Genomic DNA, 15,653 nt, shown 5'->3' with positions numbered 1-15,653 from the left:
CTAACAGCAGAACCCCTCAGTGGGGTGGCACCTTCAGTGGCTCAGAGATGCCACACATCTCTTTGATTACCCCCACTGTGTTCTTGCACTGACCCATCTTGCTGGTGAAGCTGGAGTTTGTGAATTCCCAATGCTTGTTTACTAAGAGTAACTGAATCAGAGAGTATACCACTCGTGTGACCTGAGGTCTAGTCATATGGAAGTGAGTTCCTGAATTTTGGATAAAATTAATTCTAGATTCACGATTATCTTGGAGTTGACTATGTAACTAAACGGGATACCCAGAGCATTGTTATTAGGTTGTCTTCTAGAACAGCACATGTTAAATTATAGGCTAAACAGTACCCAAACAAAACACTTTGTGAAGAGAGTCTACTATCCAGAGCCTCGCAGGAGGAGATCTCAGGTTCATGGACATGAAAAAATACCTTCAGACAACGTGAAGAATAGTAATTAGAGGTACTAGGGACAATTAATGATGTAAACTTAACGTGTTCCGATATAGTACTATTTTTTGGATATGGTGGAGCCTTAATACTGCTATCAGTCAGAATCACAATTCCACGGGGATTGTGTAGTTACTTGATGCTTTGGCAGGGTAATTGCTCGCAAGTGCACATGCAGTATACTGAGAGTTGTTGGGGAGCAGAAGAGGTACTGCTCTGTACCATACCGTTCAGTAATTACCTGCTGCTCCCACAGGTCACATGAAGACTAGGAGTAGGTCATGGCCAACATTTTACTTACACTCTTCTGGTTGAAGCGGTTTCTTTAATATGATGGGTGCAGATGTATAGGAGTGTTGTGTACACTGGTTTATGCATGTATTAGCAATTTCTAGTTTGAAACTGAATGTGAAGAAGTCGAATAATGCAGGCCCGGCATAGATGGTGCTGCTTGCTAGTACCTGGACAAAATGATGAATGTTTGTAGGAATACAGAGGCAATTCTAATAGATGTCAATGTAAGTGTTAAAATGGGTTAAAAAAGACACAATCATCCAGAATTACTACGGGGTTTATGGGGAGGGGGCGTTCTTCAGAGATAACAATATCATAAAGAAATGAGTTATGTTGTGGATTTGAAACATATGAATAAAGGTAAACAACTGATTTAGAGGGAGGCATTCCCACACAAAACTACAATTTTTGATAGAGTTAGATGTGCATGCTTTAGTTTTTTTGTAATCAAACCCATAAATGCCACAATCAAGTTAAACTGTAAATCTGATAGAGACTTCTAGTTGCAGATTCCTTAACTTACAATTTCCCCCAGGCGTCAGACTGGATACAGAAATTTTTCTTCGAGCAATACCCTTGCGCGTCAGTAGGTGGCTTTGGTTGACTCCGCAGGCATCGTTGGCGTCGTAGTCGCTGTGATGACATCGGGAGTAGTACATAGACGCCGCCTCAGCACAGTGACATCAGTTCTTTTCTTTCAGCACCACACGCTGATCCGGAGAGAGCTACCCTGGTCTCTTTTTGACTGATTTTGACCATTTTGTCAAGTTTTCTAGTGAGCTTTTGGTGCGTCGAGGATGTCCCCAAAGACCGGGCTCAAGCTGTGCGAGGACTGTCACCATATGATGTCTGTGACAGATCCGCATCAGGTTTGTTTGTGGTGTCTGGAGCGCGGCCACGACCCGAAGTCGTGCTCCGAGTGCCAGGCCATGCACCCAAAGGCCTTGAGGGAGTGGTCCCTCAAGCTGATGTCTGCCCCGCGCTCGACTCCACGTAGGTCCCGGTCTCGCTCGAGAGGAAGGTCTTGAGACTGTTTGCGGAGCCATCACCACTCGTCTTCCTCAAAATCTACAGGTGCAGGTAAGAAGTCGTCGAAGCGGTCTCATCGCTCTTCAACTTTGCCCTGTCGCTCAGCTGACACGACGTGGGAGGAGTGTCGATGTTCAAGGCGTCCGTCCTCTGAGCCTGCTTCTGGGTCCGCTTCGCACTTCCACGAGTTTCCGGGAGCCGGAACGACCCCCGCCCAACTTAAGGAATTCTATGAGGCCATGCGCCTAATCTTTGGATGGACCGACCCGGATACGGCGTCTTCGGGCCCAAGGGGTTCGGTTGAGGGGCCTTCGGGTTCCGTGCCGGCGGCTTTGGATCCAGCCACCAAGGCCCCCCTGGATCCACTCGCAGATCTGCACCATTGAGACCTTCCCCGGTGTCAGGTCCATTGTCGCCGCTCCTGACGTCCGTAGTGCCCACTATCGGATTTGGACCCTTTTCCTATGGGTACAAATTTGGGGAAGGATTGGAGGCGTCCCTGGACCGTTATGAATACCAGGATGACCAATCTTTGGACTGGGCACAGGAATTGGGCAACGCCAGTGGACTGGATACTTCTCCAGACGCTGGCATGCTGTCTCATCCTAGCGTGGCTACGGCGGAGGGAGCGACTTATGGTATGGTGGTCAGTAGGGCGGCAGAGGTCCTTGGCTTTGCGCTACCTACTGTAGAGGTGAGGTCCAACCTCCTGACGGAGGTGCTTCAAGCCAGGGGCTTCCACATCTGAGCCCCTTATACCGTTCAATGAAGCCCTCACTGATGTCCTTTTCAACTCCTGGAGGATCATTTGGCACTTCTCCGCCAGGAAGTTGCAGTTCTCTTGGTCAAGGGAGCTATAGAGAAGGTCCCTGTGCCCGAAGTAGGTTGTGGTTGTTATTCTCGCTACTTTCTGGTGCCGAAAAAGGACAAGGGCTTACATCCTATCCTAGACCTTTGGGACCTCAACTACTTCCTCAAGAAGGAGAAGTTCAAAATGCTCACTCTGGCTCAGGTTCTGTCTGCCTTAGACCCAGGAGACTGGATGGTAGCGTTGGACTTGCAGGGTGCTTATTTCCACATCCCCATTCTGCCTGCCCACAGACATTACCTACGATTTGTGGTAGGTCATGAGCACTATCAGTTTACTGTGCTACCCTTCGGCCTTACCAGCGCCCCGTGGGTGTTCACAAAAGTGATGGCTGTGGTTTCAGCTCATCTGCGCAGGTTAGGGGTCTCAGTCTTCCACTACCTCGACAACTGGCTGTTAAAGGCGGACTCGCCCCAGAAATTCATCTCCACCTTCAGACTACGGCGAACCTCCTGCACATGCTGGGCTTCACTACAAACGTGCCGAAGTCGAACCTGACTCCCTTTCAGACCGTCTATTTCATCAGAGCTGTTCTGGACACAGTGCAGTTTCAGGCTTATTCTCCTGAAAAGCAAGTCCAAGATATTCAGGCTATGATTCAGTCCACATGGGAGAGGCGGAGATCAGAGGCCTCTGATCTCCGGCAGAGCCTTGGCTCCATATCAGTCTTCTGGAGCTCCGAGTGATCAGGCTTGCGTTGAAAGCATTTCTTCCCTCTCTCAAAGGTAAAGTAGTTCGGGTGTTCACAGACAATACTTCCGCCATGTGGTACTGCAACAAACAAGGTGGAGTAGGATCCTGGACCCTTTGTCAAGAGGCACTACGTCTCTGGACATGGCTGGAACATCAGGGCATTACCCTGGTGGTTCAACAGCTGGTGAGTTCTCTCAACGCCAGAGCGGACGAACTCAGCCATCGATGCACAGCCGATCACGAATGGTGTCTCCATCCGGATGTGGCGCAAAGTCACTTTCAGCAGTGGGGAGAGCCTTGGTTAGATCTGTTCGCCTACGCAAAGAACGTGCAATGTCAGCTGTTTTGCGTGTTGGAGTTTCCAAGGCGGCACTCGCTCGGAGATGCTTTTCGCCTCGAGTGGAACTCCAGCCTCCTTTAAGCCTTCCCATCTAGACCACTTCTGCCCAGAGTTCTCAAGAAGATCAGGAATGACCGGGCCCATGTCATCTTGGTGGCTGCAGACTGGGCATGGAGAGTATGGTATCCAGAGCTATTGAGTATGGCCATCGATCCTCCACTCAGACTGCCTCTTCAGGCGGATCTTCTGTCGCAGCAGCAGGGGACGGTTCTCCACCCGAACCTGTCCAATCTCTGCCTTCATGCGTGGAGATTGAGCAGCGACAGTTGACAACTTTTGATCTTCCACCTGAAGTCTGTGATGTTATCTTGGCAGACAGGCGTCCCTTCACCAAAATGGTATATGCCTGTCGTTGGCATAAATGTGTGGCATGGGGCACCAACAAATCTGTTGATCCCCTCTCTGCCCCTCTATCTGAGGTTCTTTTGTTCATTCTTTCTCTGGCCCAGCAGTGCTCTGCTTTGGGCACCCTTAAAGGGTTTTTATCTGCCATTTCGGCCTTTCTTGGGTTACCTGATCAGCCCTCACTCTTTAAATCTCCTATTGTGAGTAGATTCCTATAAAGGTCTCACCCATTTATTTCCTCCCACTCCATTTATCATGCCTCAGTGGGACCTCAATCTTGTCCTTACTTATTTAATGTGTAATCCCTTGGAGCCGATGTACAATTGTCCCCTACGGCTCCTCACCTTCAAAACTATCTTTCTTGTTGCCTTCACCTCTGCTCGCAGGGTGAGTGAGCTGTAGGCCCTTTTGTCCAAACCTCCATACTTGTCTGTGCACCCTGACAAAGTGGTGTTGCGCACTAAGGCTTCCTTCCTTCCGAAGGTGGTTATGCCTTTTCATGTGGGCCAGTCCATCACGCTGCCTGCTTTCTACGCACCCCAACATCCTTCCCATGAGGAGGAGAGACTCCACCGTCTGGACCCAAAAAGAGTGTTGGCGATCTATCTTAATCGTACTAAAGATTTCCGGGTGGGTGATCAACTCTTTGTTGGGTATGTGGGTGCAAAGAAAGGGAAGGCAGTGCAAAAACGTACCATCTCTTGATGAGTACTTCTTTGCATCAAGATGTGCTACACTTTGCCCAAGAAGCAGCCTCCTGAGGGCTTGAGTGCTCATTCCACCAGAGCAACTGCTGATTCCACTGTGTTAGCACGCGGAGTTCCTGTCCTGGATATCAGCCAGGCAGCTACACGGGCGTCCCTGCACACGTTTGCTAAACATTACTGCCTAGACAGTCAGGTCCGTCGGGACAGCTACTTCGGTCATTCGGTCCTGCAGGACTTCCTAGTATTATCTTAGTTTGCAGCCCACCACAGAGGATGGCATTGCTTGGGTATCTATTCTAAGAAGTCTCTATCAGATGTACAAGTTACTTACCTTTGGTAACAAAATATCTGGTAGAGACATATTCTAGTTGCAGATTCCTTACTGACCCACCCATCCTCCCCGCTTGCGAACTGATTTCTAGGGACAAGGATTCACCCCTTCAGGTCCTTAGCTCTGGCGCACCAATCTCGGTGTTCTTAGCGGCTCTGCGCTTTGGAGTGGAAAGTCGTTAAAAGAAACTGACGATACAGTGCTGAGGCGGCGTCTATGTACTACTCCTGATGTCAACACGGCGACTACTATGCCAACGACACCCCCGTAGTCGACCAATGCCAGCTACCGACACGCAAGGGTATTGCTCGAAGAAAAATCTCTGGATCCAGTCTGACGCCTGGGGGAAATTCTAAGGTAAGGAATTTGTAACTAGAATATATCTCTACCAGATATTTTGTTACCGAAGGTAAGTAATTTGTACATCTAGAAGCAGATTTGCGACTTTTAACATACCTGTGAATGGTGGCATTTAAAGAACACAATGATTAATGAGGTACGAACCTGGCTTTCTCTACATCCTTGATTCAAAGATGAAAGTAGGTCTGCCTTGGAGATGCAGACAAACAAGGACAAAAGATGCAGTTTCTATGCAGAGTTTTAAAGACCAGGTTAATGGAGCCACATCAAGGGACTTCTGCTGATGACAAACAAAATCTCCCGACAAATGTACAACCTTCAGTGGCATGTTCCCTCACGCTGCACCTTTGTTTTGCGTGTGGAATGGTTTATCTTTAGAAAGAAGTTAAGAGGATTGAGTGGACGTGACAGCTAGGAACCAAACTGATGACAAAGGAGTGAAGGCCAGCTGTTTATTATGGCTGTGAACGAAATGTGGTTGCGGCTGTCTTTTGATAAACACTTTAAGCATTCTGGACTACGTTTCCATGCTCTACATGAATGCATTTAGGATCATTAAAAATTGCTCTAAAACCATAGTAAATCTCATGTAAACGTGGTATTATGGACATCTATTTTACCCTAGGTATCCATCCATACATCAAAGAATGAGTGGTTGTTTCTTTCTTATCTACCCGCAGTGTGTATTCCGTGGGGACTTAATATGTTTCTTTTAAATACTGCCCCATGCTCCGGCCTTAGATTTAGATGTCTTTCTGTGCTAGAAGATACCCAATACAGCAAAAATACTTTTTTGTACTTTAGACATATTAAGTCAGCTACTTCAGTAATTACTTGGCTTCTAAGGTAACAGTGTGGCCTATGCTCCACTCTGAAGCTGTGACTTAAGTTTCAGAGTGTGAGAGTATTTTCCATATGCAAGCCTATACTCCGTTATGTAGGCCTTCCTTCATCACCAGGTCAAACCATCTACTACAGATCTCGCTTATAGCGGAGTCCAGCCTCTAATGTACGGAAGACCCCTCAAAGTTCATGACGTACTATGGCTGTGGTTTGGGGTTCATCTCGCTTATAACAGGGATCGTGCCCCTCTAAGTTAAGGTCACAATTTTTTTTAATTCAGAGTCCCACCCTTTCAGGTCAGGACTTTTAGCGCAAAAGCACAATGTTACGTTGAACTGCAGTGGGATTTTTCATCATTTACAGCCCTGAGCTGGTGTCTTGGCCATGTCAAGTTGCTAGAAAATCACCTGTTTGTAGTTTGCAATGACTGACTCCTTACGCCATTTTAGGCACATGAAAGCCTCTTCCTATTTAGGTCGTCCTTGCAAGTGGCCCAATAAAAATGCGTAGTAGTGACACAGTAGGTATTACTGACATTAGTAAGCGTTATTTAACCTTTAAGAGCTATCACTAGTGAAAACTATGAAATAGGAAGCAAATATGTAGAAACTGGTGTTATTGCACTTACTTTTGCCTGAAATTCTCGAATAATGGCCTTTTTTTCCAGGAACAAGCTCCACCAGGTTTGCACTGGTGGATTTGTCAGAAGCATCTCTTGTGGTATTATCAAATGTGGTAGCACTGTAAGGCTCAGAATTCTGATATGTGTGGTAACAGGAGTTTCTACCCAAAATGGAATTAGAAGGCTACTCATAATGATCATCCTTTTTAGGCTACAAGACACTGGAAACACAATGAAGTGCACCAGCATCACTCCCGCTAAACAGGCATCTGGGATGTTGTCATCGTGAGTGCTACACCACAAAGAACCACCCCACTGGTTTAGAGTATCACTACTTTATGTCAGGGTCCAACACCCTTGAGAGTGGGAAGCATCCAAAATCTCATCATTATATGTGCCTACATTACAATCTTAACTCCAGCTAGTTCAGCATCTAACTTCAGCAGGAGCAAACACTTTACTTCAGAATAGTTTATTTCAGTGTGGATGCCTCATCAGTCCCTGTTACGTCAATATTAGCTTCCTAAACACAAAGATGGCTCGACATGTGACTGCTGGCTAAGGCATGAGCCCTGCGTATTCTCTGTGGCAAACATTGCGCTATGCAATAGATCACGGAACAGGCGACAGGTGTTTCCTATGCCCACCCTTATGCTTTCAAGGGCGAAAGACAGGCACATGGTGGTTAAAAGGCCGGGGTCAGCTCTGATGCTCTTCATCAGACATGGTGTTGATACTCAGAAAAGGAGGACAATCCAAGGACCAGAAAAGGCAGTTCCAGTTGCTTCACCCTACTTAAGCAGGTAGGACTACCAGCAAGAGGGCGTCAGGATTCTAACTCCTCAAAGACAGAACTAGATTTACGGCTAGTTGAGAAACTTCTCTAAATTCAAAATGAGCAGCGAAAGGCTGTGCCTCTGTTCAGTGATCTGAAGACTGAAATTTACAGCAATTGTACCGTTGAGTCTAAAAGCGAGTTCATAGCTCTACTCTCTGCAAGAACAATCACTGACCTGTCAAAGACTGGCTTCTCTCCACGGTCAAAGGTATCTTGTAGATCTTTCACTAGGTTTGTCTGCCCAGGCATCCGAAACAGGCCCTCCTCTGTAAGGCCATGCTCAGAGATAAAATCCACGCACTGCTCTACCAGTAGAGGGACGAGTCGAGGTCCGAACTTCCTCTCGTACCGTACTGTGTCTTCAAGGCGCTGCCCAAAGATGCCTGAGGATAAGAAACAACGGACTTGGACACCTTCCATTTCTATTCAAGATAGTGCACATTTTTACATGAAACATTATTTCCGTCTTATTTCAAACAGCAAATCCTCAACAAACTTCGGATAAAAAGGGTACCCCTTCAGTTGCTTGCAAATACAAATCAATGTCTATAACCAGACAATCACATTCCTCAACATAGTCTGCCACTTTTAGAACGATGACAGATTGTCAGCAAAGGGTTGTATACCACAAATATTCAACATACGACGATATTTTAAGTCCACGTGGAATTAGGGGAAGAAAGTAAGAGTGCAGCTCTCGTGTACTCTGCAGCGCTAATTAGGTGTGCTATGATGCCCTCTACATTTTGGATGTATGAGTATTCTGCAGGCCAAATTACTGTCCTATTGCTGTCTACCTGGGAATACATTTCTTTTTGCCCCATGCTTTGTAGAAAATTATCAGGTAATCAACCCGCGTACATAAAGGCAGTGGTGCAGCAATTAACGAAGCTTCAGTGGTACACATATCATTCAAAAAAGTCTGAGACCTTGCAATTAAGTTCTCGTGTTCTGTTTTTCATATAAACTCGTAAGAATACTGTGGTTTGCGCAAAGGGTTTATACAAACCATATGCAACACACTTTAGGCTTATTAACTGCACTGCAAGACAACTAACTCGATCAACGCATGGCCCAATCCACACAGTCATCAAATGGACTGCAAGCCTGCCTGCTCTCGATAGATGACAGAGCCCCACCCTTGTGCCAATCAACCCAGGTCCACAAACAAGGCACATAAATCCTGGGCCTATCCACTATTCGTGCACAGGTTAAAGGTTAATTCTCATGACTTAGCATTCCAAGCACCACAGGCCACCTCCACAGCTATTGCACATTCCCTAATTCTGTACGTTGCCTGTTACATGTCAGATTTTTGTACTATGGCTGCCACTTGTGTCTTTTTCGGAATAGTGACTGCGAGACTTCTGTATTATGCAACATGACAGACGCATACTTCCTGGTCTCAGTCAGATGTCACAGGCTCTAGGCACTGATATGCCAAGTTTCGCGATTTTGATAAAACCCATTTTCCTAATGGCTTTTAGTGCTAAACTTGTCTTACTCTAGATTTGTATCATGAAGGTCACATCCCTTATGTCAAGAGTAGATCAGTCGTAGATAACAGCAGCATGTTCTGCTTTGTTTCTGTATACTTATCACTGGCTGCGCTCGGGCGGAGGCAGCAATCATAAGTAACAGAGACTCTTATACCTGTGGTTGTACAACACCTCCTGCTCCAAGTGGATTAGACCCCTCCCTATTCAGAGCAGTCTTGACACTGAAGTGAAAAGCAGGGCAATGTAAGAGGGCTGTGACAGGAGGACAACAGACACTTCCCTATTCCTAAACAGAGGCTTGCAGCATCCAGGATTGAAGTTCCAGAAATGCAGGTTCTCATTAAAAGGGGATGAGACAGAGTTTCCAGATTTTAATGGAGAGAGAATTGGATCCAGACTCAGATCCTTCAGCTCTAACTGATGAAATCGACATTCTCCCCTTCTGCAGGACGAGAAATGGGCTCTAGCTCTTAGCAGGAGGCTAAAAGAAATGGGATTCACAACAGTAGGTCTCGCTAAAGGGGAATTGGACCCATAAGCTCCAGCATTAACTGTTGTAAAAAGGGATCCCTGTGCTTAGTGCTGGAGCAATTATCCTTTGCTTCAGTTAAAGGCCTGTTGCTAAATCAAGCTGAGCAATTCCCTGCTAGTATAACTAGGCCTCACTAATAAAAGGGTTAGGCCTCACCAAGCAATATCCAAATGCCAAACCTCAGCCGACGCTCATAACCTAGCTAGTCGTTACTAACAAAGCAAAGTAAAACTCCAGAGCAATACCCACATTTTACAGCAAATAAGGTCGTGCAAGACTTCACAGGCTGGATAAAAAAAAGAGAGGGAAGGAGGAGATCTGTCTGCCAGAGAATGCCAAAGCAAGGTTTCCCTCTCAGAGCAAGCACTCCAGGGTTCAACAAGAAAGAATGACATTATAGCTTTCACTACTAGAGAAGGAATCTTTAGACCACTGCATGAGCAACGCATCAATGTCAGTGAAAGGCAGAAAAGGTCTTTGAGCCCAAGCAACGCCTCATTCCCTGCATGTGGATGAACTACCACAGAAAAGTATTGATACTGAGCATCACCAAGTAAGGCATTGTTACACCTTGCTACAAAGTTTCACGTCTAAGTAAAGCCTTGATACCAGTTTGCAAGGAAAAGCAAGTCTTTGCTGCAAGAGCTGCAACATGGAACATGCCTTCACTCAAGGCACAAGGCAGTGCTTTCACATCAAAGTCCTGACACTGCCAGAGCTATAAGCAGCATGGCCTCACTGCCAGAGTCAGGTTAGGACACCAGAGCATGTCTGGGTTGTACGGCAGGTTTCCATACCATTTGAAGACAAGCAAGCTTTACCTACCAACACTTCTCCAATATCACTTAAGAAGGCATTGAAGGCTTGTCTGCAACCCTTGTTGGAGAAATATCGAATGGTTTCACTGAAGTCTAGATATCCTATTGAAAGCCCACTAAGATCGGGTTTCGCAGCTCACACTAGATCGCACACGCTGGATAACAAGAACTGAGAGATGGATCTTCATGAGAAGGTTCATATTCGGCAATAGAACAGCAGGGAATGAGGGGGGAAGTAGGGACCAAGATCTTATTGAGAGAGAACAGGAATGTGATGTACATTGGTGGAATATATCAGACAGAAGAAAATAATAATTTGAAAATAAATAATTCATAAAATATAATCCATAATAGCTCACCTTCTGCTGGAAGGAGGCCTTCATTTGATGTAGGTTTGATGAAGCACCAAATTCATTTATGAAACTAGCAGCAGGGATAGTAGGTGTCTCTCCAGAGCACTCCTCTCTAATGGCTAGTGATGGAGTACACTACCCAGCATTTGCACAAATAATCATCCAAGATATGAGCTATTATTAAATAGTATTGTTTGCCATTTCTCCATACGTCCTCCACTTCTGTTTATCATTCTTTGATTGTGTTCTGATCAATGATCACTTCATCTTGTGTCATCTACACTTAAAATGTGTAATCAATTGTGTCTCCCAAAATGTTTTCCCTTTCTCTTTAGACTTTCAACTTACTACATTTTCCATTGCACCACTGATCAACTCACACTAATAGCTCAGACAGGACCAGTGTATTCAGTTTTCTCAATGACATGCGCTGTGCCCAGTTCAGTAGAAAAAGACACAAATAACTGAGGGTGCTATGGGTCCCCTCACTACTCCGTGTCCAGGGCACCTCTGAACTGGTTGCACCAATACAATCTAGGTCCCTGAAAAAATGTGGGGGGGGGGACCAAAAAATGTGGGTGACCTAGAACATTATGGGCCTGATTTAGAAGTTGGCGGACGGGATAATTCCATCACAAATGTGAAACACATCCCGTCCGGTGTATTACTATCCCATTATCGCCTATCTAGATCGTAATACGGCAGACAGGATATGCATCATGTTTGTGACGGAATAACCCATCTGCTAAGTTCTAAATCATGTCCTATGTTTTTTCTATCAAAGGATTAAAGCAGCTCTTCAAGAGTGGGTCTAAGGACATGTTAGTTATGAAGTCAAAGCCGTACAAACTATTCTCTTCGAGGTCCTCATTTGTTTTAGCAGTTAAAAGAGTTGGACTGTCCTCTAGGGCAACCAAGCACTGCCCTAAGGGCTGATCTGACAGGCAAATGTGTGAGCTGTTTTTTCCGCTATTTGTGGGCTTTTTCTATAGTCTGGTCAGCCAGTTTTACTATTGATTGCTCTAACATTAAAACAAACACTACATGTAGCAAGCTCTAATTCATGCAGTCTTCTTCACTTCGCAAAACACTTATACTGCATGTCTTTGTAAGTTCAGAACTGCCTCAATTTACAAGCGTGGGCCACTTTTGTAGGTATCTCATTCACTTATGTGGCCCTCTTTTACTTTGGTACCCAGGCTTATTTTCTGTCCAGTCCGACCCTGCAAGTTTACTATTAAATGGGTGTTGTGGAATGACTCGCAATCAAATTATTCAGATATATCTTCTCTAATAGAGCACGAGTACCAATTGTGACCTTGGCTATTCACCAGCAAACTCTCTTTGTTAGTGCCCTTTAGTACACCTCAAATGTTCTTGTGCCGTGAGGCCACTTATGTGGCATGTATCATCTTTATGAAGGCCCATTGTAAAACAAAAATACCTCCACCGAAAGGTGCCCAGATGACACGACGAATGGCTTTCACCCAGTCCTCCATCTCATGCTGTGAATTGGCCATCAGCAGGAAAGCTTCATGGTTGACAGGCATCTTCTCACGGTCTGCGGCGCCACCTGCAACAAGATAGCACACATGGCATAAGGATGGGTGGCCATGAGGAGGAAACAGGGAGGCATGGTGACAATGCCTGGGAACTTCAGAAGACTACATCTGTTATAAGAAAACACTCTTGGCTTAATGTTAGGGGCTAATAGAAGGCATTGTCCGCAACAGGACGTTTCTGCCATTGTCATGCTGTCATCAGTTATCAAAATCTACAATAGGGAAGCATGTGTGGTATTAGGGGACAACAAAGAAAAGATTTGTTAACAACGAATTAGACAGATCACCAGTGTTTCAAGTCTGTGGAAGCCACAAATGGCAAAGAGGAAGCACATGTGGAGTCACAGTGTTTTTGGGAAGTCTCACCTATGCTGATCTATTACTCATGGTGCGGTGCTCTGGGTTAATCAGGTGGGCCATTGAGGCCACAACAGTGTTGGCTTTTCTTTCTGGCTCTTTATGTATCTCTTTCCATTCAATCTGTCCTTTTTTCACATGGAAGCCTGTTCATGTGGACTACTGTTCTACTTCTGAGAGGCCTGGACCCAACCGGGACGAAGACCTAGCAGAGAATGTCGGGATCAGAACTGTTTATATTTCTCAGTCTGTAATTACTGTCATACTGCCAGATTTTTCTAGATGGTGACATAGCACAGAAGCACAGTAGGATGTCTTTGCCTCCACAAACTCCAACTCGAATTTCATGCTTAATGTATTCGGCCCCCTACTTTAATTTCAACACTATTTCAAAACACTGTTTTTCAACAATATCTTAAGTCTGTCCACATAAATATCTAAATTTGTTCACACTCATTCTGGATAATATAGAAATCATTCTTGTGGTACACCCAAACAACCTCAAATTCCATAAATATTGCCTCTCTAAACCTCATATTGCTGACCTCCCCAACTGCCAGCCAGCGAAGTTAATTCATGGGGCACATGGCTTGACCCATAATCTGTCCATGCGCTCACAAATTGAACACACAGAAAAAACTCTGAGACACACCCTTTTCACTACTCACTGACTTTTACCTTGTTATTTAGAATCTAGCATTGTCCGGGACTGACTATTGGAATGCCATCTTGAAGGCCCTTTAACCCCATCCCTACATTCAAAAATCGTTTTCATTCGGATTTTTTCCAGGTAACACAATTTGATCAAATTTTTCCATTTCTAAAGAACTCCACTGCACACGCTAGAAGCGGCAACAAACCTCAAGATGACCTGCATGACCTTTAAAGTACATCACCTCCAACATGCTCAGTATATTCCATCATTTAAAAAAAAAATACCTGGTAGCAGTTAAACTCGAGAAGCCTAAGTAGGTTAAAAATAGAAATAAAGAAAATCAAAAAAGTGAGATGGTAACAAGATCTTCCCAATTTCACAAAGTTGAAGACACACCTGTTTATACTCCATCTAAACTTGTAACAATGTCTTAGATCCACCCACTATTACATACTTTGTGTCTTTTGCCTCAATCGCCCTTCCTCTTCTGCTGTTCTCACTTCCCACCCCTACATGCTTGTTCTGGCCTTTCCATAATGTCCTGCCACCTAGGAAGGCGCCCTGCTTTTCCACTCTTCAACATCTGCTCTTCTCTTCAGCCTTTCTCATTGTTCACTCTCGACTGCTATATTTATGTATCCTTGTGCTTCCGTCCCTTCCACACTTCCTGCTAGCTATCATTTTCTCATGCTTCCTTATCTGCTCATTGCAATTGTTTTATCACTGTATCAAATTAACTCTTACAATGCTCACGCTTGCATCCTACATTGGTTTTGTAATATGTTCCTTTTCACATCTGCCATTTTATTTTAATAAAATCACATATATATATATTTATTTATTTATATACAATTTTGACTGTTTTCCTATTAAGCCACTTTCTCCATTGTTTCGGTTGTAGTGTCATCCACATTTTTCTTTCACCCTCTACAGTATACTGCATGAGTCAATGTGTCAGCCCATTTCAGCCATTGGCTAACTTACTCTATGGGGACACCGCTGTGTGTGTTGAGGTGCTCCTCGTGAAAGAGCAAAGAAGTTCCTCAGTACCTGGGGCTGCTATGATAATTCGTGCTATTGGATACTAAAACTATATTTTTGGCTTTTAGTTATTTTTAAAATGTATTAGCTAGGGGAAATCATTTCCCCAACTCCTGAGTTTTGAAAATACAACAAAAAAAAAATAAGCATTGACAAAACCAAAAGGCTGTCAATAAATGCAAGACATACTAGCCTTGACAAAGATGGTTATTGGGCTGTTTTTAGTTCCTTGTTCCAGAGAAGGGATGCTAGACATTCCATGCACTTGTATTGTTTTGTCAGTCAAAGAGTGAGCCAACTGATATTTTTCTTGTACGGTAGCACTCAATGAAAATGGCAAATCAAATAAATGCTCCACCACTCTCTCTTCAAAAGACTACACCACAGAGATAGATCATCCAGCACCATGTGAAATGGTTTCCACTCAGCAGCGGCTCCTCCATTATGGCGGAGGAGCACTGCCCCCTTTGCTGAGAGCCAGCAGAGAGAAAAGTGAATAATGAAATGATAATAAAACCATTTTATTATCATTTTATTTTTCGTAAGGTATTAGAGTCTGCAGAATCTAGGGTAGGGCGGGCCATAACAGCAGCAGGGGGAGGAGGAGTAATGCACACTGTAAGTGCAAGTGTGCATGTCGGTTTGGCTGGCTGTCCAAGGATGGCCAAACCAACATGCGCATTTAGATCTCTCCACCTGCACAGTCGGGTTGAGAAGAGGCACCGACTCCCAGGCCCTGAGCGAGCGTTAAACCAGCCCTCTCAGGCCAATCACAGCGCTGCTCTCATGCTGGTAATTACCAGCATGACAGCAGTGTCTTGATTGGTGCCTGGGAGCAGGCACAGTGTGTACCAGCCCTTGGGGAATTGTGACCGGAGCAGAAGCAAAGGGCGGCCAGCAGCGGCAGGTAAGTATATTTTTTATTTTGTTATTTAGTCCCCTTCTCACCCACTCCCACTCATCATCACTAGCAGCCACCGCTGGTTCCACTTGGTAATACACGAGAACATTATGTAATAATAAACCCTTTGACATGTGGGTCTTCCCCGTCACTGCTGGC

General features: G+C 45.0%; 1 protein-coding gene across 3 annotated transcripts in view; it reads right to left on the bottom strand.

Moving 5' to 3' along the window:
- The window catches only part of ARHGAP22 (Rho GTPase activating protein 22), a 466,096-nt gene that overhangs the window by 83,088 nt on the left and 367,355 nt on the right, over positions 1 to 15,653 (bottom strand). For all 3 annotated transcript variants that reach the window (XM_069240887.1, XM_069240888.1, XM_069240889.1), the window contains 2 exons: positions 12,423 to 12,551; positions 7,952 to 8,159 (listed from right to left, as the gene is read on the bottom strand). In XM_069240887.1, coding sequence (XP_069096988.1) covers positions 7,952 to 8,159; positions 12,423 to 12,551 — 337 coding nt within the window. The remainder of the gene's footprint in view (positions 1 to 7,951; positions 8,160 to 12,422; positions 12,552 to 15,653) is intronic.

The sequence above is a fragment of the Pleurodeles waltl genome, chromosome 6 (assembly GCF_031143425.1).
Source record: "Pleurodeles waltl isolate 20211129_DDA chromosome 6, aPleWal1.hap1.20221129, whole genome shotgun sequence".
Taxonomy (NCBI): domain Eukaryota; kingdom Metazoa; phylum Chordata; class Amphibia; order Caudata; family Salamandridae; genus Pleurodeles; species Pleurodeles waltl.
Note: the sequence above shows the minus strand (reverse complement) of the source record. Positions and strands in the feature narration are given on the sequence as shown.